The sequence below is a fragment of the Eufriesea mexicana genome, unplaced genomic scaffold (genome assembly GCF_001483705.2).
Source record: "Eufriesea mexicana isolate 0111107269 unplaced genomic scaffold, ASM148370v2 scaffold1385, whole genome shotgun sequence".
NCBI lineage: Eukaryota > Metazoa > Arthropoda > Insecta > Hymenoptera > Apidae > Eufriesea > Eufriesea mexicana.
In genome coordinates this window covers 962,703-987,608 of record NW_016909584.1, presented here as the reverse complement: position 1 = coordinate 987,608, position 24,906 = coordinate 962,703, and the positions used below count along the sequence as shown (strand labels likewise).

The window sequence follows — 24,906 nt, the reverse complement described above, 5'->3', positions numbered from 1 at the left end:
TGATCCGGGATAATATCCAGCGAGATTATTTTCTGAAATTCGCCCCTGGTTTTTGGGTAAAAAATTCTTCATTTCGAATTTGTGACGATTTGTGACGAAAATTCCTTGTCACAGGGTGAGCTTTTATCGAATCTTCGGTTGTTCTAGCATTGAAAGTAGATGTATAGGATAAAATGATATCATCCCTTATAATTTTCAATGTTTTTCGAGGTAATATAGCGTATTCTTCCTTAATAACGTAGTTGAGAATTAACCGCAGTTCAATTTACCATTTTCATCAATTGCACCCTGCAAAAGCAGAGTGTTACCCCTATGAAATTAAATTAGATTTATAATCGCACGATTTCCTTTTTAAATTAAAAATTATACAGTGTAGGCTCATTTCATCACCCAGCAGTGCCATTCCTTTCACCAAGCTTTCTCTCAATTGCTTCTACTAACCACAACCAAACGAAATGAAACGAAACACAAATACCATTAGCGAGAATGAAGTCGGCGAAAAATGCTCAAAGCCAGAAGACATTGCGACCGTAACTGTGACAGCGCGACAAAGCCCGTGAAATGTAATAAAACACCGGGGCGATATCAGTGTGGCTTTAAAACGCAGTTATCCGGGTGTCGCTTACACTGGATTTGCGTGGTATACATATTCGTCGGCGACGGTAAACACTCTCTTTTGTCGGGATCGCGAGGAGTTAAGCCGAGGTCTCCCATTAGCGCCGCTCGGAATTACAAAAATAACACTTGTCCCTGGAGCGGAGCCCCACGGGGTAGCCCGACGTAGTTAAGTAAAATTAAGCTAAAATTTCCGTCGAGCCGCGACGCGTATATTCAACCCCTTTTCCGCCAGCTCACGGCCGGTGGCCAGGCTGGCCAACCCCTGCCTGTGTCCCGCCTCCTTCCATATCTCGGACACTTGCGCGCCTCACTTTCCGCGTGCACGTTACACTTCACTCCGGGCCCCCTTTTACGTCGCGTCGGCATTAAATATTTACCTTTCAATGAATATGCAAATATAATTATTTACGCGCAATTTAGACGTTTTTACGCCGCCTCGCGTTGCCCGCCGACAATTTTCCCGCTCGTGGACGATTTTCAAGCGCGAAGAAACGACCGTAAAAGGACGTCCCGGGCCGCGTGTAAATTCATCCCCCGCCCTCCTGCCACTCCAACGATGGTGATTGCACGCTTTCATTAAACGTATTGCTGGCCCGGAGTGCACCGGTAATTGCGTTATCGGCCTTTTAACGAAGTATTGGCATCGAAGTAAATCGCTCGTTTTACCTGTGCGTTCTTGCGACCTTCGTCTTCGTCGGTACATCAATTAGGTGGGTAAAAGAAGCTTCGAAAATGAGGAAAAGAGTGTAAATAATTGCATTTAATTCCTCGCGATGAATTTACAATATTTGTAAGCGTAGATCGTAAAATTTGATGGACCACTTAAATCTTGTACAGTGGACAATTGTTTAATGTTCCGGAAATATTATTTACTCTCGAATATTAATTAAACTGTTCACTAATTTTTCGTTTCATTTACCTGGTAATATAATTTAATTCGCGACGTTGACGTACGGAAATAAAAGTTTCCGTTTGACAGTGCAAGGAACGCTACTATAAATAATGACATAAATACCTAAACACGGTTTCCCTCGCCAGGACGTACCAAGACGCATTAGCTTTGTATCGTGTCCCTTTTTCGTCACGCGATCAACGGGATCGCCTTGGCAAAGGCAACCTGTTATTAAACCCGCGGGTCTGTCCTTATCTGGCCATCGTTCTTCGCGGGATTAACCTTTAACGTTAATTATCCACCGAAGAAGACGAGGCTGAGGCGGCATCAAAGAACCGAGTGTTTAGCTGCAATATCTTTCCACCGAGCTGCACATCGGTGACCAGAAAGGGGGCCCCGAGGATCCGAAAGAGGGTGAATGGAGTAAGCGAAGGTGGCGATTCGCGGTTGGAAGAAACCGGAGAAGCCACCTCTGGTTCTCTTCAACAACCACCCGCCGTTTCCAGCTTCCACTCTCTTCAACCTCTTAGGTTTATCCGGGGTTACTTACCTAGTTCCGTTAGATAAAATTATCAAGTTTCATCCCCCCCTCCCCCCGAAATAAAAATTCGCGATCACTGTATTCGCCTAGAGTAATAGAAGGAACGAGCCGCTATACAATTAACGAACTTCCGTCTCCCATCAATGGACTTCCCAGTTTTCTTCGACAACTCTAGTGGACTCGTCTCCCCGTACCCCGCGGAATAATTCTGATATAGAGCTTCCTAAGTAGCAATAAGTTTTCCACGCAAAATATACCGGCTCCTTAATGGAACGGTAGTAAGAAACTGGAAGAAAAATAGCGTTATTGAAAGGAATCACCGAGTAGACTATCAGGACCGGGAGATATTGCGCGTGCCGTTGGATCGCGGGGTTGCCTCAGACGAAACGACCCGAAGAGAGAACCATAAGCAGCCATCTTCGGAGCCCTGTCGTGCTTTAGCCCGATGTCGTAGCCAATATCGCGAGGAAAGGATACAAACGACTCGAAATAGACCTTGAAAATAGATTCGGGACCGATCGCGCAGCCAGGGAGAATAAGCCATCGATATAAATTGCTCCATCCACTGACGCCGCCGCCGTCGTTGGCGTCGTCGTCGTCGACGATGCTATATCCTCGAACTGAAAAAAGAAAAACCTGAAAAGTTTTCTCGCGTATAACGTATGCATCGCTGGCCCGGGGGATCCTGCGCGAGAATGACACGTCTCGGCTCTGAAGGATGCGGTCGAGTGGTTCGCGAATTTTTAAAGCTCTTTGCAGCAATGAAATTTGCAAAAGCCCACCATTGTCCGTTCTCGGATGTTCCTGGCTGTCATTTATTCCCAACTCGATGAATAAATACTGTTTCGTTGGGATTAATGGTGAAGATAGTATTGAAGTAGTAGGCATAGTTTCTCTAAAATTAGCAAATAACTCTGATTTTTGAATATTTCTAAATTTTGGCGCCAAAATTTCGCATCGATGCTCAATTTTATGCGTTACTCTTAAATCACTCGCTCAGATTATTGACTCTGCTGTGGACGCTATAGTAACTACCGGCACAAGTGACAAAGGGATGAAATCCCACGCGAGAAGACAAGTCGACAATCCAGGACGATGTACCTACATTCTGTACGTTTATTAAATAAAGCATGTTAAAGGCACAGCGGATTATTCCATAGGTCCAATGTTGGGTGTATATAGACGGAAGACAGGAAATTCCTGGCCAGCGAAACATTAATGCCTCAATTCCAATGATCTTCCACGGTGCCGTTAACATGCTCTGGAACGACCGACATCGAACGGCAAACAATTTCGGGCGAGAAGAACGAGAGAGCAACGAAGGGAAAATGTATTCGCGAGTTTGCAATTTGCGGTTGCGGCTGTTAGAGCTGAGCGTGGTAGGGGCGAGAGGGGGTGGTCGGCCGGGGTGGCCGAAGCGGAGGGCAGGAGGTGGCGACGGGTGGTTCGAGGCTCTATTATGGTAATTATATGATAAATACAACAAGGCCTTAGGCGGTGTCTCCTCTCTCTTGGAACCCACCCCGTTCCACCCTCGGTTTCGTCGGGGTTCTCTTTGCAGCCGCGAATCCTCTTCTTCCATCGGTGGCAGGAATCTCGCTCCTCTCGCCGGGTACCATCTCGTTCTTCCTCTCCCCGGTGCTCGTCGTTTCTCTCTCCCTCCCTCTCTCGGCTACACCTTCCTCTCTCTCCTTTCCTTTCCTTTCAGTCTCGCCTCGTCGTTTCTGCGCGAGCACCGGCGGTTTCGTTTAAAATACGCCTCCTCTCTTGACGGAATGCAATTAATCTTACTCCCTCTCGATCCCGCTTTCTCGCAGAAGAGCCCATCGTGAAAGGGATGAGTAACGCGGCTGGAAGAAGTGTTACTGACTTAATGAAGTACGACTTCTGATGCGTGCTGTTAGCGGTGTGTACGTGTGTGCGAGAGAGGGAGAACGAGAGAAAGCGAGGGATGAAACGAGGGAAAGGAAACGGGGCAAGATATAAATACACAGAGGCGAAAAGAGAAAGGTGCAAAGAGAACGACTCGGCCGGAAATCCTGACTAAACACCCGCTTTCATTATCACGCTACGTTTACCCAGCACGTCTTTATGGCTAAAGAGGGAGCGAATTAGATAAGTAGGTTACGCTGTTTGCCTGAAAAGCTGCGGATTCTTTTGGTCCGCGCTCTTTTTCGCCTTGTTGTTCGTTGAACGCGAATGGGTAATTGTGCACTTTTGCCGAGTGGGTGATAAATTGTATTTAATCGCGGAGTAGATCTCAATGGTGACGCAAGAAAGCATTTCCGAGAGTAGAACTCCCATATAACAATTCTATACGATCTTTTATTCCAATCGTCATTTCATCGTTCATCCCTTCTAAATTTTTGTTTATTTTGCATAATTATTTCTTTTTAATTAACCACTGAATTCTGAACCACTGAAGCTAGAAAATCAACCACTAGTATTTACAACAGAGATATGGTAAAAATATTTACCAACTCCGATTGATAGAATCTAACCTAGCCTGTACAAATTTCCTAATTGCTTCAACAAATTATTCTTCCTTTCCACAAAATTTCCCAAACCCCGTTGAACTCTCCCACGCTGCCGAAAATTATTCTCCAACTTCACCATAGTCCAAGTCTCGTCACCCAGACGAAACCACTGCCTCGCCCATCGTTGAAGGGCCCCGATGCGAACGGGGCTCGCGTTAAACGCGATCCGTGTACACACGTGTAAACTAATATTCGTCGGTGGCGAGTGGCGTGGGTACGGAGGCCAAGTGGAAGAGAGAGGCGTGCTCGTGGGTCGGGTACACGCGGCGGAATCATTATAAATAGTCATAATTACAACAGTCGCGCTTGCTTAATTCAATTAGGCTGATTAACGTTGTACGTTGCAACTTCTCCCCGGCTTCGCCCTTCTGCCGGTCGAGCCCAAGCTTCAACCAGCCAGCAATGACTGGAGAGTACGAGTTCTGGCTGGTCCTGGGGGTGTGCGCGCGGCCGAGCAGAGCGCGTAAAATATACCCCGTATCCTGGCCAGGATCCCGGGACCACGCCACGGTATTATGCTTATGCATAGACAAGTTATAGCCCGGTTAATATGATTATCTCTTCGACGAGAGGCAGTGCGGCCGCGAAGGGTTGGAGGGTGGGTAGGGGTGGAACGAGGTGCAGACCACGATGCGTTGCCCGGGATCTGGTTCACCGCGTCGGACCAACGAGTTAGCACTGTATGCATATCTTATGCATTCATTATGGGCTATAAAATTCCCTGTTCGACCGTGCCTGCTTCACCAGATGTGGACATTGACTGATTTTTCTTACGAAATTCGGCTATTTTCCATACGAAACTGTTTCTCGTCGTTGCAAATTGATATTCAGATTCGTGATTCGCGAAGATTAACGTTACCGAATATGTTTTTAATATGGTGGAAAGTGGGGTGAATTTTGGGGGTAGGAGAAACTTAGGGTTCATTATTGGTCAAGAGTCATTGGTGCAGGAAATATGAAGGGATGTCATGGGTAATAAAGAATGCAGACACTATTTCGTGTTACTACAGGCTTTATTATACGAGGGGGGCTGGTACAAAGGATTTCGCGTGCATAGTAAAAGTCTGTTGGTGTTTAAGATTGTACGAAGGATCTTGATGAACATATAGAGATCGTATCATTGGTGTTAGAAATATGAAGGGATGTCATAGGTAATAAAGTATGCAGACACTATTTCGAGGGGGGATGGTACAGGGGGCACGTTGCTTGTCTTCGAAAAGCTCTGTCCCGCGCTCTAATCGCGAGAAAATTGTTTTTTCCAAGGCCTAGCCTAAACATTCGAGGTGGTTCACATATTCGCGAGTCATGGGCGCTGCTCGTGAAGACATAAACCAGCCCCCCATTGTCTCGGGACCCCCGATGTCCCTAGGAGTGGAAACGATACCCAGGCTTTCCTTTTCTATAAATAATTTTCGTTCCTACAAATAATTAGAAGGACATAGGTGGATCATGTTCGAATTCGCTATTTATAAATATCGAAATTTCTCGCTACGTGTTTGATTTGCATACTACGATCTTTCTCAAGTTCAGTGGAGTCTATGTACGAACGGTCTCCGAATTCCAGATACACGTCAGCTGGCATCGGTTCCGTCGGTCGTAAAGATAGATCTGCAAGTCAGAACGGAATGAGCAATAAAAAGTCGGAGGTATTATTAATAGCCGTGAAACCGAAGGCGAAATAAGAGCGGTGTGGCGAGAAAGAAGTCGAAGGGAGCGCGGGAAAACGAGAGTCGTTGGATTTGTCGCGGCACGGATCGAATCTGAATAAATTAGCCCCGTCGCGGGAACACGGACGAGATATAAAATTTTGAATATGAATGGACGGTTTTGCATTCGTAATGAGCTCTTATTCCGGAAACAAAGCGCAGCTGACGAGAACATATGTAGATGAAAGCGGGTGAGAGGAACGAGGCGGCCCATAACGCGAGGTAACGTTCGGAGACTCGTTCGTGATGCTTTCGTCGCCGTTTTTCCGATTACAGTCTAATAGGTATAACTGCGTCGAAATTGGCGATTTGCGAATAATATTTTGCTGTGAATAAATTGTCGAGGGATGTAGAATTATTTTTGCTTCGACTTGAAAGAGTGGTGACTCTTGTTTCCTTGTTGGATTTTCGGTATCCTAATTAATTTTTCGTTTCGCCAAATTTCCTTTTCTTTAGGATTATTTTTTCGGAAAAATTTTGAGGGAAATATCAAGATAATTGTATCGTCAAATTTAATTCGGAATATGGAATTGTTTTATTACTGTACGTAAGGGTGGTTTGTTCCCAACTACGAGGTGAAGTATAGTTTTCCCTGGGATAAGACGAGAGGGTGATGTCGGAGGAAGAGGTTGTCAGGGTGGAAAAGTGAGGGTGAAGACAGAGAACAGATCTCTCATTTCGTCTATCCCTATCGCTAAACTCATCACCCACCGGTAATTCCATCGATGCTTCGCCATCAAGGTAAAGTCTGTGTCACGTATCCTCATCTGTAATCTAACAGAGCGGTGTTTATCGAGAATGAAATGTTATATAATCAGTGTAAACATTTTCGAAACAAATTTATTTAATTATTCCAAAAATTAATATCGATATCAAATTTATTCCCAAAATTAAATATTCGAATATTAATTTCAAAAATTAACAGCGATGTCATTATATCCCCAATGTAGGAATTTAGAAATTTTAGAAAATTTTAGAAAATTTTAGAAAATTAAATTCTCCATACTTGTTAGGTTACGTGCAACAATAGATAGCGAAGATTACGTGGACTCGTCTCTGTGTAAACGGGCCAGTCGACATTTAATACCAGCCCGTTGAATATTCCGTCGAATGGACCACGATATTGAATTGGCTGCTGCTTAATTGTAACCTCGCTCGTCGCGAGGGTCCCATTCACTTGTAAACGGCATTTGCATAATTTTTACATTGGCCACCGTGTAATCGATTTGAATACCGCCGCTGATATCCACTTCCTTCTTTAATCGATTCGAATCCGCGCGGCTTCTGTCCCTCTTTACATCGATTGTTTTAGTTAGAATTGCTAAGTAATCATTTCGACGAGCGAAAATCGATAACAATAATGGGTCGCGACACGTGAAACCACTTGAATTTTCATCACCACGATGAATTCCCTCGCCCCGATTACACGCCTTTTCCGAGTTAGTCGAATATCCCGAAAGAATATTATTTCGCAAATTCGCCAACCGGCAAAACCGCCGAAAAATTTTACCATTTTTCTTCATTTTCGTTGAGAAATATTTTTCCACTTGCGCGCAAATTCATTCATTTCCAGCGCCGAACGATTCGAATAAACGCTTCGTTTGTACACCCGCGTCTCGTGTAATCGCACAAAATTTTGTGTCGAAAGTACATAATCGCAAAGAGATCATACGCTCGCGAAATTCCTCGTTTTCCCAAAAACGCGTTTGATCTTCAGCGTGCCTCTGGCGCGGTCCTGATCGACGTTTAAATTTATCAGAGTCACGGCCATTAATTTTTATCAAATGCACCCTGCCTGGCCGGCCACGAATTCCCCTTCCCCTGTCCGCCAATTTTTTCCCACTCCTTTTTCTTTTTTTTTTTTCTTTTTTTTCATTAAGAGACCCCACGTAAATTACCTACTTTCTCTTTCGCGTTGCACGCTCAAAGAGAGCTCGGGCGACATGACGGTCGCGCAGAGCCCGGCGCTGACCAGCGAACGGTGGCCGAGAAGGCTTAAAAAAATTACACGCCGCGCGATTAAACGAGTTTCCGAAGTTCTTTCGAGCACGAATGTCGAGAACGAGCGAGGACAGGATAAAGTGGGCAGGCGGACGGCGCCAGTGGACCAACGGCCGGGCACAGGGGGTCGGGTGAAAATATAGAGGGCTGAAGAGATTGCAGAGCAGAGGGATATTTTTTCTGTGAAGCCACCGAGCGACGTCGCCTGTCGTTGAGAGGGGGCGTGTAACGAGCGAGTGGGAAGCGAGGAGGGGGCAAGAGGAAGAGAAGAAGCACGGGGAAAAAAGTTGTACACCAATTAACGGATTGAAGTTACCATCAGATGCAGGCTGACTTCGAGAGGCCAGCCAGTCGAGTCCTCGAAGGGTTGGACTATCATTAGCGAGCCGCCACTTAAACGGCGATCTCTTCTACCGTCAGAAGGACGAAGTTGAAAAAGCTCGGCCAGTCGACCGGTGGCCCACTCGTGCCACTTCCTTCGTCGATTGCCTTTCGATGCAGTCGACCATGCCATCGCTGACAGCCCTGCCCAACTCCTTCCTCTTTCATACCGCTTTGACCATTTTCGCCAATTTCTGCGCCGTACACTGCGGCTGCGATTCATTTCGGATTAAACGGTGATCGATTGTTTCACCGGATTGGTCGTCGCGGGGTGAAATATCGGAGGCGTGGATTCGATGACAGCGGAGTTTATTGCCAATAGGTATCTCTTCTCGTACATGTGTCTCGAAACGATACCGTGGCAGTGTCCTTCCGAGATTTAATTCTATACGTTCCATACACGTTCTCGTAGAATTTAAGGGACGTGGATCACGATTTGGATGCTCGTTGGATAAAATCAGGAACAGATTTGGACAGGTGACACGAGCGAATGCAATCTGCAGACGTGCCTACGACCTGAACGAACGTAATGTTCTATCTCACGCGACGACAAGACGGTTCAGACTGATGAAGGATTGTCAAGGAGAAGGTGAAACGTGAATAGAGGGTTGGAAATAGCATCTCGGGGGTTATCTCGGAATCCTAATGCGTAATGGCTCAGACGATCCTGGATTACTAATAAGCATTGATCTCGCAGAGTATTTCCAGCCGCCTTATCCCTGTCGTAAACGAAATTTCGATCGAGCTTACCTCGAATCACACAACGAATTACGATTGTTTTCATGGCACTTGTAGCTTATTAAAAATTACAATTGCAATTAATTTACGTAATCAACAAAATCCTACGACTACAGGATGGCAAAATTTCACGTCTCTGTTTTGTTCAATCTTCTAGTTCCTGTATATGGATACCGTGCTAATTATACTATCAGAATTTCTACGAAACGATGATCACTGTGTCGAAACTTCTTCGGAATTGAAATAGAGAACAATCGCTGCCGCGGCAAAGCAATGCGAGATCTTGCACGTGGATACGGTCGAGGGATCGCGGATTTTCTGGTCGGTTCCAGCAACGAACCGGTTGCAAATATGCTCGGAGCGTTGGAACGGCGCGCGACGTCGCGTCATTCATCAAAGTGGAAGAGCCGGTCGGTGAATAAATACGTCGCCGGGACGTATTAAACGTACCTGTGGATATGTCGAGATAACGGCGGGTCGATTCGTCCAGCGGTCGAATCTGCCATGGGGAACGCAGGGAAGGGTGCGCGAGGGTGGTCGCGGGGTGAGCACAGGGTGAGCGCAGGAGGTAAGAGAGAAAGCTCGTCGCCGCGAGCCATGCGATGCCGGCTGCGAAACAAATGGAACGATCGCGACGGGGGTGGAAATAAAGCGTTCCCGTCGCCCCCCGCTCCTGCGGTCCTGGCCACGAGGATCGACGAAGGGATGGGAAAAGGGGACAGGGATGAAAAAAAGCTCCGATCTCTGGATTGACGAGCGCTCGACCAGTAAAAACGACACGATGCTCCTCCACCCAGGTTCAAACGCTTTCACTGACCGTTCCGAGCTGGATAGTCTTTTGCCGGTTAGTCAACGTAACGAATAATTACAGGTGCTGGGCTTAAGGATCGTTTCGTGGACATTTTAGCCCAAGTTGGGCTGGGTTATTGATTGAATGTAGAGTAGGAGGATTCGTGACACGTTATTTTTCAGTAGAATTGTCTGCTTTTACACTGAACCTACGACGACTAATCAAGTAATCTGTGTGGGCTAGGTTATGAAATTGGCTATGCAGGAATCATAGAAGGAAGGGAAGAAGATATGTAAATATTAGGAAACTGATTGTACGTGTTATATATTGTGAGGAAAATCATGGGCTCCACTTCTACATTGAATGTAGAGTAGGAGGATTCGTGACACGTTATTTTTCAGTAGAATTGTCTGCTTTTACACTGAACCTACGACGACTAATCAAATAATCTGTGTGGGCTAGGTTATGAAATTGGCTATGCAGGAATCATAGAAGGAAGGGAAGAAGATATGTAAATATTAGGAAACTGATTATACGTGTTATATATTGTGAGGAAAATCATGGGCTCCACTTCTACATTGAATGTGGAGTAGGAGGATTTGTGATGCGTTATTTTTTCAGTAGAATTGTCTGCTTTTACACTGAATTTACTATGAATAATCAAACAATCAGTGTGGGCTAGGTTATGAAATTGGCTCTATAGGAATCATAGAAGGAAGGGAATAAGAAGATATGTAAATATTAGGAAACTGATTATATGTATTATATATTGTGCAGAAAATCAAGGACTCCAGTGATAAAAAGGATGATATTTATCGAATCTAGAATTCATAAACAGAAGTTTCAGAATCGTTACTTGCGGTCAATAATTTAGGAGATAAATCATTTAATACGTTGACTGTCACATTGGTCACACGTGGAAACCTGTTGTCTCTGTGAGACTATGGTAGCCATCGATATTCTGACCGTCGAAATTGTTTAGAACAATGACAATAAAATGGCATCGTGAGCTGTAAGTTGTTAATCAACATAGGAAACAAGCCAATACACAGGTTCCCTATTCCATTCCATAGTGACACTATTGCAATATCAAACTACAGAGACTCACCACTTGGCCACCAATCGACGATTGAAAACCGATCTAATTCCCTCGTTATCGCGTTAACCAAATCGGGAGAAACCACGAGCACCCTTGGGTGTCGGGAAAAGCGGAGCATTCCACCGCGATCACCCTCTCTGTGAAACAATTAGCCACGAGATGCCGGTGATCGGCGAGGCAATTATCATAGGCGTGGCTCGCAGTGGTCGCAGGCCGGCTCGCCTCTTTCCAAGCGACTTCACGCACCGTGGACACAACGCGCCGGCACTCGTTATTCCGGGCCGTTTCTTCGGTCATCACGGATGGAAATATCATCCACGCTCACGGGCCTGCGAAGGGAGCGTGCGGGATGAGCCGTGTGTGCGTAGACAGGTGCGTGCAGGACCCTCAACAGGTGGTCACTCGTAACCGTGAGGGTTGCGGCACCGCCTGGTGGCTACCCATCCGTCAAGAGCTTTGTGTGCCCTCGTGAACGCCAGCGTCGGTGGTCGGTGTGGCCGGTGTGCCCGTCGTCCTTGAAAAAAATCGGCCCTTTTTTCCTTTCCACCCTAGCCACCGTGGAAACGACCCCCAACCACCGGTCCGCCCGGTAAGCCACGCTCGATCCTCGTGGCTGTCGCCTCTCGTCGAGTTTCCACGGCTGAAACAATGGCTTCGTTAATTAAGATTTCTTTCTGCGACCAATAGCGGTTCGTGTCCCTCCGCGGACCGCCCCTCTTCAATTTTTTCCCCTTTACAGCAACCGGGGAACAAGCCAGGCCCGGTTTGCCGCGATGCTGGCAAACGCCACGATTCTGCGCCACGCGGTTAACCACCCCGGTGTCGCACTTTCACGGAATTTTCATGCTGTATAGAAATTTCGGAAAGACCTTCCATCGCTTAGACTGTGATAGATTTAGCGCAACAACCACCCCCGTAATTAAAAGTAAATAATAATCTACGCATATTACGTATTAGGCTTTCGTATATATCGAATCGAGAACGGTGTGGTACACGCTGTAGTTGGTGAAATATTCACCTAATCGCGTTAGATATTAGAATAGTAACCGAATCCCAAGATGTCTCGATTAATCTTCCAATATTATCCATCGGAGGTCCCATACACCCCCATCTGGAAGTCAATCGTAACAACGCACGATTCACGCGATTCTAGTTATCTACGTTCGTTTTTCTGCTCGATTCGCGAGCAGCCGTGGAAAATCGTGCTCCATCCTGACGATCGTGCGTTCCGGAAACCGGTTGCTGGGCGTTCCAGCGAAGAAAATCGCGGCGACGCGGTCGGATTCGGGGGCGGCTCGGAAGGTGGTTGAATAAGAAGCGAGGGGCGGTGGGGGCGAGGGCAGAGATCCGGATTTAAGGCGTCGTCCGTGAAAGCCCTCTGGAGGCGGCGGAGACTTGGTCGGGGGTAGTTTAAGAGAAAGAGAAAATGGCTGGGGATGGAAAAGCAGGCAGGCGAACGACGACGCCGAGGACGAGGACGACGAGCAGCGGCGTGTCGGAGTGTAAGTGCTAAGATCTCGGAGTGCATTAACATGCCCCGGAGGCAAGCCGAGTACAACCCTTCTTACATCCAGATCTCGAACCGAGAGACCACCGTGGCTCGGGGTGGCGCTAGGGTGGATCGAGAAGAAAGAAGAGCGGATACCGTCGAGATTCGCGTTTAATTGTATTAAAAATGCTTTATCTCTGCTGGAAGCGACTGCTCGCTTCTCGGGATCCTGCTCGTCGAGATTTTTCCCCGTCGACTAAGACCGATTCAACGCGAACTGCCCTCTCTCGGGTCCTTTGAGCCGCGTTTTTATTGTAACAAAGATGGGAAAGTTCTCCGACGAGTTTATAGAAATGCAGTTTGTCGTTGACGGTATACTGCGAAGGGACTGAAGTGATCGAGGCACTCTATTAATTAATATAATTTTATATTAGTTTACCGAGAAATTTTTAACTTGCATAATAATTTCGTTAGGATGAATTCATTTACGACGGTAGGATGGAAAATGTCGAGAGGAAGGATTTAATAGCATGCGTGAAAATTTAAATATGTAATATTGTTGTTGAAATTCTTATTTCCAAGATTTCAGCATTTCGTTTCACGAAATTTCTGTATTATATCCGGCACTAGTGCGTTGCGAATAATTATTTAAATGCGAACTTGAGGCTGCGCGAAATTATAGGAGGCAGGGATTCTTTAGCGACGACGTGCCTGTACCAGCACGTTCTTACGGTGGTATACGTCTTACATTATTTAGGAGGAGGACGAAGATGCCGGGTACTGGCGCATGCTAATCACTCGACCCAGATTGAATAATGAATTAGTATTCTTTTCCTTCTTCGTTGCCACCCTCCGGATTCAGTGGTCTCTCCTCACCATGGCCGCAGCTACGTGACAGGTTTTTTATTATCCGCTGGAAAGACTCTTATCTTATCCAGTCTGCTCCAGCTCGTTAGCCTAACGTATATACCTAACATACCTAATTCCCTATCAAATTGGAAATGTCATTCAAATTGGATAATCATCTTCGTTGACGATTATAACTCAAAGTTCACAAATTTAAACATTAGGCCAACTGTCTATTCTTCATTTATAATTTTTATATATTTAGAAAGCGTTCTCTGCGACCATTACGTTAGCCTGAAAATATACCGTGGTTCGTGGACACGCGATAACTATTAAACCGGTCGTATCGGATGGAAGAGAGGAGCGTTAGCATAATGTTTCTCGGTATACACCATACGTAGAGCACATGCACTCGTCTGTGTGTACTCAAACGCGTACACCGTGGCACCCCGCGCGGTACACCTCCGCGGCACTTTGTGTGCAAATTACGCCCAGGACGAGGACGAAGAAGAGAGAGTCTGGCTTGAAGGATGAAACAGGTCCCCGACGTAACCACCTTGTACGAGAGCCGAATGAAAATTTAAAGCGAAAGAGTTCTCGTCGCAACTGCGGTTCCCTGCCGATGGAGAGCCTGATGAAGTCCTTTTTCCATGTTAATATTGATAAGAAGTTGGCGAAAGCTGGCGAAAATTGTTAACGATACCAGGAATAAGGAATTCCGAGCGATCGAAGAACAGAGGGATGTCTCCCTACGAATACCGAATCGTACAAAATGAGGCAAGGTTAGAAAATATTTGGAATTATTTACCAATATCTTGTTGCAAAAATTTGCACCAAAGGTACGCAAACGTTTAATAAACACGACCGAGAACACGATCAATTCGGTCTCCCTTTGGTAGGGACTTTGAGAAAAAGTTGCATCCGACTTGGAAACTGCCAAAGTTCTCAACGATCCTTCGAAGAGTCGCAAGTTCTTTTCCATTAAAGGACACGCCTTGGCTGCAGTGTTCATCGAAAGCTACTTTTATCTTCATGCCGCCATTTGTTCCTTATTCTAGCCCGCGATGGTGCAGCGTTAGTTAATCCCTGGCGGCATTTAAAATATAAAAGGCGTTGTAAGGTAGGATGTAAGAAGGGTTGAAAGAAAGTGTAAACGAAGGTTTAGCGAACGGTGTTGAAGGATCTCATGGGGGGTAGGATAGGAGATTACGGCGCAACCTTCCGCGAGACCTTGAATTAAGTTGGAACTGGCTCGCTCCGCTCGTCCTTGTTCTCCACGCGCCACGGCAATTTTAACACTGATTCCGGGAGTAACAGAGAAAGGATTCTTATTATTGTTCTTAGGGGATTAGGGCCTCTAGTTTTGCGGCAAGCTGTACTCTCCGTCCTATAATAACAGGCTCCAACCCTCCACAGGATGCCGCAGTTGCGCTCGTCGTCTACTGTCCTTGCTTTTATCTGTGTTCTCGCGTCTACGCCATCTTGGATCCTCCAAGTTGCTCCGAATTTAGGCGAATCTCTCGATAACTGTCAGGTACAGCGATCGTCATGTATTTTGAAATCATTGAGAAGAGTTATAGACACAGATTGTTCGAATTTCGTAGTTGGTTATATTCGTGGAATTTTGAAACAAAGAGATATTCGAGGCAAGAAGATACGATACATGACAGTTGTACGCTGACATATTTTCGGAAACTCTTGTCAAAATAGAAGTTTCTTCGCGCCGCTCTCGAGGGACACGATATACTCGCGAGTATGTGCTCGGTTCCTCGCCACCCACTCACGTTAATGAGGAAGCTGGGCCGAAATGCGGTTAGAAACGCTCTGTCCCTTTCCGTCACGACCCGCGGCGTCGTTTCGCTGGAAAACAAGACATTTATAAACACCCACCGCGAGATTAGATTTGTTAAGATAATGGGCTGCTCGGTTTAGCTGGGCGCCTCCGCTGTGCTCGCAACTATCGCCCCGAAGAGGCTGCAACCACCGTCTCCTTAATCCTGAATATGACCTCGGTAGGCAGTTAGGTTGCCGGTGTACCCTCGCGCGAGGGCTACGCGTCCTCGAGATCCTTCTTTACGAATTCGTCGGGGTAAGACGCGTGGATCTTGCAGATCTTCCTTCGTTGTGAAATTTTCGAGGAGACGCTGAAAAAATATTCGAAAATCGTGTATTTAGCTCTGGAAAAATTTCACTCGTGTCTTTTCACTCGTATTTCAATTCGTATAACTACTATAGCGGATAAATTTTGAAAATAAGTGTATAACGATTTAATGATCGGATTGAAGTATGTATAAGGATGAAGAGGACTATTTAACGTAGATACAGCCTGGTAAATTTTAGCCAAGTTCGACACGTAATAATCGAGTGTGCCGAAACAACAGTTTCATATTTCTTGAACATCGTTAAACTTCAAGCATCTTGCTTACAATTTCAGTACCAATTCACTTGAAACGCAGTTAGCGCCTACCGTAAAGGATACAAGCGGAAAGATGCGGAGGTAAACAGCGACGTTACGAGGCCCGTTTTCCACGGCGGAAACGACGATCCACGGACGATCGGGATTTATCTTTACGACGACGTTGCCAGCCATATTCAGTGACGCGTTATTTCGGCATCGGTGAAAAAAACATAATAAAATTTAACGGTCCGTCAGGCCGTGGCATCGCCCGTTCCTGGAAGGCCAATAAATATCGGGAACAGGGCGGCTACAAATCTCAAGATAAACACGAGCTCGTATTTTTCTACCCCCTTTTCGGCTTTCTCGTTCTCGCTCTTCTTCGCCGCGTGGTCGCGGCCGTAGCACGAGAAGGGCTCGCCCTTTTTACATTCCTCGTATGAATTATTAGGTGGCCGGACCTAAGGGGTGGACACCGCGGTATTTAATTTTCACTCCCCATTAAAACAGCACGAATTTTTCCCTAATCGTATCCCTGACGATGAAAGTGCGGTCTGCAGTTTGTCACTGACCCTTTGCTTCCTTGTCGATATATTACGCGCTTAGTTTGATGCGAAAATCGGCCCCGTTGCCACTGGGATAATTAACGATGGTTTATTTCCCGATTTGATATACGCATTTCGAAGTTGTCCGGTTCGCAGTTGCATTAATTAATCTTGAAATTTTTACCAGTCACGCGTTATGAACGTGTCAGATATTTATTCGAAATGGAAATCCTGTTACGATGTTCCCTGTTAGATCGAATTTTTCTTACTTTCTATTCGCCGTACTATACGCACATTGTCATATATTTATAAAATCGTGAAAATCATTATTGCCAAGGAAATATGTAATAGAAAATTTTCCATACGATACGGAACGTGTTAGTACAGTGAAAAATTAATGAAGAAAAATTGAATGGAGCACGAAGTAGGTGTAAAATAAGATAAAAAGTATTAAGCGCGGTTTTTCGTCGATCATTTGCCAGGAACATTCCTCCAAATATAATCTACCGTAACTAACCGTGGTAGGGAATTTTCTGAACGACGGCACAGGTAGATTGGTGTAGGTGATGCCAATTAAGGGAGACGACGGCGGTGAGCATTGAACTAGAACTAAGGGCTGGCGGATGCCGATGATGTATGTGGTGGAAAATACTGGAGGCAATCTGTCACGCCATCGACGTCTCGTAGGCGCCATCTCCTCTGTTTTCCTTCGCCTCCTCTCCTATTTTCTCGTATCAACGAACACGACAGCGAGACCTAACAGTCATAAAAGTACATCGATAAGTTACAAAATTCAACACCTTTTTAAAACCTACTAATCGCGACATCTTGCCAAGTACTCGTAATTAAACAGGAATAGCAAGAAACTTTCATCTTCTCATCTTGACAGTGAAAGTCGATAGCAATTGTTAGCTATTAATTAGTCCATGTTGATACAAAATTTTAAACACGAATCTTCATCGTCATGTCATATTTGAAACGCGAGATTCAACGTTAAATAAGTATCACAGAAAGCATATCGCCTGCAAAAGGAATTCTACGATATCGTATTCAGTTAATTCGGTTAATTTCGATAAAAGTGAGAGCGTTGAGGGTAAAACATAGCCAGCGTGCGTTTCAACGAGAACTTTCCCAACACGCGCGAACGCCATCGAGTCCGGAGACGAAGGAAAACTCGGGAAAAACTGGACTTGGAGTGAAACGTGTTCGCGTACACTTTGCATCCGGGGAAGAAGAGCGGCGTAAATAGCAAAACGAGAGAGCACAATGATCCACGTCGGATCGGTAGACGACGACGAAGCAGAGTCCAGTAGTAAACAAAATGCAGTCTCTTCGGCCGCACAAAAGGTACGAGGCTGTTCAAATCCCGTCCTTCTTTGGTATCCGGAAGTCGAGGCGGTTCCTCTTTTCCTTCTTCCCTCTGTCACACGCGCCCTTTCCGGGTATACGGCTGATTAAACGCGCAACTACGTAACGCAACGCAAATATACCGGCCTGCCAGCCCACCCCGGCCAACCCCGTCCAACCGTCCTTCCATCGTTCTCCTCGTCGACCGTCCCTTGAACTGCCGGCTGAAGAGAGGATGGACTCGTTTCGCTCTCGATTCCACCTTTCGGCTCTCTTTGAATTCCAACCCCGGTCACTTGACGGAAATATTTATCGAGGGTCTTTGCCGAGGCCCCTCGTTGCCCTACTCCTTCGGGCTAGACAGCACGACGACAGGGAGGAGCAGCCTGCTCGTACCTCGTCCTGCTACCTTTCAGCGACGCGCCTCTATCGGTACATGTCCTTCCTTTTTCTACCCCCTGCTACACCCTCTCGCTCCAGCTTTCCAGTTCTTTGATCCATTTCATGGAGTTTGTTCGGCTCGGATTATTTGCTCTCTTAATTACATTTCGATCCTATCTCGCTCTCTCTCTCCCGCTTCCTCCTGGTGTTTGGCTCCTCGTTTCGTTGGCAATTTCACCGACAGAACGGATGATCGACAGTTTCGAGTGTTGTTACGTGGATTCGATGGCGATGCAGATACTCTGGGACGCGACTGCGATACTCTGGGAAGCTGGGGCGAGTGTGGAATTCGTGAGACAGGAAATTGTTGGAAACGAGAGAATTGGAGTGATTGGTTAGAGAATTAAATTATTAACCCTTATTCCGTGTCAATCGATTTTTCTAATTTTTATACGAGAGATATACCCCGTTGTGTTGTTATTTAATTCGATAAAAATATTTTAATTTTGAGACATACGAGGAAAAAATTAAATTTTTGGTATCACTTCCGTGTAGAGTCGAGATTCATAATCGAGTTAATTAAACTCGACGCGATTGATTATCTTAATACGTTATACGACACGAGGCAGGGTTATAATTTTTAGCAAGGCAGAGTCCTCGGTGTCTTTAATTAAGGGAAAAAAGTGTAATGTAAACCGAAAACTAGTCGGTGTTATGGGGACTCCCCGTGGCTTGCCAGCCGCAGGGGTTGCCGGTCCCGGAGACCATAGAGGGTGGAACAAAGGAAGTTATCGTCGCGGAATTTTTATAGCGAGGAGAGAAAGAAATGTAAATCAGGTTTTGGTTCGTCTTTGCGTTAAGATGAAGAGAACGCGAGGGATGGAACTCGAGACTGTCGCCGGCTTACCGTGGATCGGAAGTGTTGTCGTATAAAACTGAATTAACTGTGCTCCTGCTTTCTTCTCTCGCGTACGTACTCCTGTCTTATTTATTATAAATATAATCCTGTCGTTTCCATTCTCCCGGTTCCTGCTCGCGCGGTGCTTTACATTTATATCTGCGTCTTAAAATTGAAATACGTGCTTCGTATGGCTCAGACGCATCCTCCGAACGTCGAGTAATTTGTGGTACAGCAAAAAGCCAGTTCCTTCTTCGCAAATGTGCGTTGAAGTTTCTACGCGAAGCTTACTTCTCGATAAAATGAATTTTTGAAATTTTCCGGCTAGGTTTGTTCAACTTTCTGTCGCGTGTCTGACCATGGAGTACTTGTTCCACTTGCGCTCTTGTTCTTAATTCCTTCCACTTAAATTTGACGTAATATTTGACAGTAAAATATCATTAGTGTTAACAGCGATGTCTGTTATATTTCGAATAAATATAGGAAATTAATTTCACGCAGTAAAATTTTACAAATCGTTATTCTTAAATTTAGTAAATTGTGGTGGATATTAATGCAGAATTTGTTGAAATTTATTTTCAATTCAAGCAATAGTGGAATTCAAGTCAGTCCATGGTATTTGGAATAATTGAAAATCGAAGATAATCCGAAACATTTTGAATTTCGATATTTCCAAACGATAATGTTCGATCAGTAGTAAACGTCAGGCATTTTCGCGACGGTTTTCACAGGCAGCGCCGGAAGCGTCGCGAAAGACAGTAACCTCGCGACGAACCGCAACTTTATACGTTCCTGATAATCTCGCAGACAGCACCGGGAACGGTTACTCGCGGTGGCTGGCGGGATTTATGAAATGGCAATAAAATTTATATGACTCGGTGGCTCGTTAGGGGCGCGGCTCGCTCGTTCAGATTGATGTCGGCGCGAGCCTGGTCCACTTGCCCGGGGCTGCGTTTGTTTCTCTCTACGATTGTCGTAGAACGCTCTACTGCCATTATTAATCCCTTGGAAATCGCGGGAGAGCTTCAGTCATCGTTCACCGGAGAAAAATATGGCAGTAATATTTCTTTGGAAAACGGAGGGTTGGGACCGAAGTTGCTCAATTTCGACTGAATTTGTCAGCTCGCGCCAATCGCGATTATGCCTGGCTGCCAGCCTCTCGATTAAAAGGATCGTTGGAATTTGCAGGGAGAATGAAAAATCAGATGGCTGTCTCTGCAGGACTTTGATTTAGATATCAATTTGTTGGTTAACTTCGTAACGCTACGCAAAGTTGCAACGAATTGGTGGACAATCGAGACGATCATAGCGCAATGTAAATTCGGACATTAGCGGATATTTTAATAAATTCGTGCAAAAATAAATTTCTTTACAACGGTGTTTCTGATTTATTTACGATTATGTGATTATAATATAGGAACTCCAAATAACGGTGTAATAAAGCTGCTACAGCATTGAAATTGATAATTTATCAGGAAATATGAGCTTTACCCTCGGGTATAAATTCTCGGTTTCCGTTCCCCAAGACAGGGCCTAAGTAAAAGAATTATTTCCTTCGCGTTTCGTTTCGAGTAGCAACGCGAAGATAAGGAAAAAAAGGGCGCGTTCGATGAGTCACTTATACGGTAAATCACGCGTATGCTCTGTCGAGCATGATGCCTCGAGGACATATCTGGTCTACCTGTTGCTCAATTCCCCATTGACGACAGCAAGGATCGTGCAAAGAATTCGGAAAGTGCACGGGAAAGTATTTCTTCCGTATCCTTCAATTCCACCCTGTGCATAATCCTTGAAATAGGACCACCAAATGAGACGAGACTCCATACAGTGCATCATAGCTAGTCCAAAATCATATTTCGTGATACCAATACTTACTATGTGGTACTGGTATGCAAATTAATTCCTTCTTCGTTGAATTCGTAGAATAGATTATTGTAGAAATTCTGGGAAAGTTGTGAAATGTAAAAATGTTTGCGTGAATGTTTGATTATAGTTACTGACAATTTTCATTCTAATTTCAGGTGGATGATCGAGTCAGGTCGCCAGGTACATCACGATGTTTAACCACCACCATGTCGCTCTCAATTTCCCCCTCGAGCCCTGAGGAACCTGTCACGCTGTAAGTAGAATTTTATTTGAAACTTATTCGAGTATTGATAAGGAGTAAGCGACGCTTCATACCCCGAAGGGTATATAATTCATGTCGAGAATTATTCCCGATTTAAGAAAACTTGGAACTTAAATTCTACATGTAATTTGCCACTTTGATAATTGTAATAAATTCAGCAAGTATTCTGCCACCTAGAGTTGTCTTCGTCACTTTTTAAAAGTACGCCAGGAGTCAAGTCCATTTTTAAATCTCTGAAAATGATCGAAACATTCATAGCTCACTAAATTCGTAATGGAGGTTTCCAGTATAAGGGTCTACTTGATCCCTTAAATTAAAATATTCAGTGTAGTATCCGAAGTATCCGTACTCGAGTAGTATAAGGAGCAATTTCTCAGACAGCACGTCACCAATGAAATCTATATAATATAAATTTATATTTATCATTGGAAGTACTCTTCTTTAGCATTATAATAATAACAGTGCACAGAACATTTCTTCAGTCTGCACAAGAAAATCAATTCTAAAAAAATTCCTTATAAGGAATACTGCAATATTCCTATTTGCCATTTAAATAATACATTAAATCGTATGTAAAAATTATATTTTCATGACAGTAGAAATAAACACACCCAATTAATTAAAGAAAAATTTTAGAAATCCCCTGAAATTAATATTTATTATCGATAAAATCAGGAATACACCATCTCTCAATTAAACGGCGCGACGTATCACCCTCTCGTTCCTCCACGCGAACATGCGAACACATAACAATACCATACAGCATTACAAATGCACAAGGGCCGGAAAGATGGTTGCTCGCGATCCGCGGCGCCCTTTAACCGTCGAAAAAGCCACTCAGACAAATTAGTCCCCCGGCCGTTTCTCTCTCGCGCGAAAGAACATTTCCACGTAATTGTAGACCGCCGGTATTCGGGGCCTGTTCGTTCTTACGCGGGCCACAACCCGGTATCGGTGTCGCGGCACGCCGGGGGCGGCGATATTTATGCCGGTTTTTTATTGCGCTCTAGCCCCGAGAGCAGAATGGAAACAATATGTCACCGGCGGTAAGGGGGTGAAACCGGTGTACGAAGTTCTTGTAGGTGGCCCTGGTCTGCCAGCCACCTAACGTTAATACTAACGCCTACGCCGTGACTGCGCCCCACGCTCGATGTCATGATTTTAAATGAACAACCCCCGGTTTCACCCTGTCGCGCGCCGCCATCGGCACAGAGGGCGAATCAAGCGGGCCGAGCGCGAGCAACCCGCTTCGAAATCGATTTCGATACATTCCCCTGTCGTTCGTGAAACTTTTTCTCCGATTTCGAATTTTCAAGTGCCATTTTTATATTTCATTCCATGATCCATTAGTCGAAGTGGACGTTATTCTATCGGCAAAAATTACAAGATAACGAAGAAAGTGTTTTCATCTGATAGTGTGACTTTGTTTTGATTCTTCGTGCTACTTTTTCTCGGATTTCGAATTTTTAAGTGGTTTGGAAGAATCGAATAGTCTAAGTGGGAGGAGATACTAGTGACAGGAAGGTAACGTGAGATTTATTTTTCAGATAATCCAAATATAAATTAGAGTGTTTGATAGTGTTTCTGGGATTATAAGTACATATGCGTGTATTCAAATAGGAAAATTTTATTTCCGTTTTAATTTCAACGAACTTTAACCCTTTGCACTCGAGAGGTGATTCTTATTCGCCATTTAATCGGATTCTAACGATCGATATTAATTAATATATAAAATTTAAAATTGCCAAACAATGCGTGGAATGTCGAAGTAAAATAATTCTGCATTTTAATTTGCACACGATTTTTCATTTACTGTTTTAAAAATATCGTCGAGTGCAAAGGGTTAAAATTGATCCTCCATATAGTAATAATAATACGTAGATTTGATAATTCAATTATTTTTATTCAAATTTCTCTGTGCTTCTTAGACTCGATTATTATATGTATATTTAACTTCCCTTCGAATTGTAATCTTTTCCCTGAACACGAATATTCGAGTAGATCCGAGAAAAATTTTTGGCCTAGCTCGAAGCGGTCTTGGAGATTAGTTTCGAGTGGTTTCCGGGGGATGTTAACGACATCGTTGTTCCGTGGAAATTTAAATCTGCTGGATTTCTGGCCTGTTATGGCCGCGGAGGTAAGGCCGAGGGCAGAGGAAGGAGAGAAGCGAAAGAGGCCTCGGGTCTCAAGAGTCATCGGATAAGTGCATATCGATTTCTGCCGATTGGCGAGGGTTGGACGGTGGTAAGATCGAGGCGAACGGGAAAAAAAGAAGGCGGTAAAAAGGGCAAAGGCCATAAGTAACGGACCGTCTGGTGGAAAGCGCTCGAGGGCGAACAGTGATTTAGAGAAATTAAAACTTTAATTCATGTTCGAGTTCGCGGGGGGTGTATCCTCCCTTTCGCCTCCCTTCGCCCTCCACTTCGGTCCGTGGCGTTCGGAGTCCCCCTGTTGATCGACCAGAATTCACTCCACGCGTAAATTGGCGTACACCACGACAACGTTGTTGTTCATTTCGATACTCGTTATGCTTTCGTTCCCATTGTTCGCAACCTCCCTTATACACCGCGCCATGTTATATCCCTTTTCGTTCAATTTTTATTCCCAATTCGGTAATTCGTAGTTGATAGATATTCATACGGCGACAGCGGGGTAAATTTATTTATATAAATCCCACTGTGTCGATGTGTCTTGCGAAAGCGAGTTTCGTCCTTTAAGCACACGTCGGCATAGAGTCGAAGAGTCAGCAGATTTGACAGATAAGAATGGGCTGGAAAGCAGAGGGTAAGGAAGCAACAAATATTCCAAATACGACCAGGCATGTCCGCATAGTGGACACAATTATTGTTGTCCTGATTTAAGGGCGGCATGCATTTTAAAGAACGACCATGCCGGATGGCCCTACATGGCCTCTATTTGCACAGGGGATGGATAAAAATTCAGCATCCTCCGATAAAGTAGCGTACAATACGTTCCAGGCACCAACACGCGGCTGGCCAGACGTCTATTCTCGCAAAGACCCCTCCAATGGCTCGAATTCTTTTTTTATTCCCGGATTCGAACAAATGGCGAGTCACGGTTGTATAATCCGACCTATGGGAACCCGCTTTACACGAACGTAAAGAATATTTATTTCTTTTATCACCCTAGTTTCACTTTCGTTCGACACATATACGATAATCCTTTTATTCGCTTCCTTAATTACCCTGGTTCCATTTTCGTACCGCGAAGGAAATTTTCCGGGATTGAAAAAGAAAATACAAGGGTCGCAAAATTGTTTCTCTTCTACCATACTCGCTACGTGAAAGCAACATTCGTATGCTCGGTTTGCGATAAAAATAGGAGAAAAATATTTTCGTGAACGAAGCCAAACCGCCAACATTAATCATCGTATGGACTTAAAAAAGTAGGAGCAAGTAATAGAAGAACAGGCAGGCAGAAGTAACGAAACCGGGAACAAAAGCGAGGAAACACGCGAGAGACACCGCTGTAAATCTGGATTTCGAAAAGATACTCTTGCAACTTTCACGAGCTACCATATGGCATGCGGAATATGAGAAAAGGACGCGCCCTT

At 44.9% G+C, this 24,906-nt stretch overlaps 1 protein-coding gene across 1 annotated transcript in view; it reads left to right on the top strand.

Moving 5' to 3' along the window:
* Positions 1–24,906, top strand: part of LOC108548235 (uncharacterized) — an 83,962-nt gene that overhangs the window by 8,418 nt on the left and 50,638 nt on the right. The window contains exon 2 of the mRNA XM_017901069.1: positions 21,226–21,323. Coding sequence (XP_017756558.1) covers positions 21,226–21,323 — 98 coding nt within the window. The remainder of the gene's footprint in view (positions 1–21,225; positions 21,324–24,906) is intronic.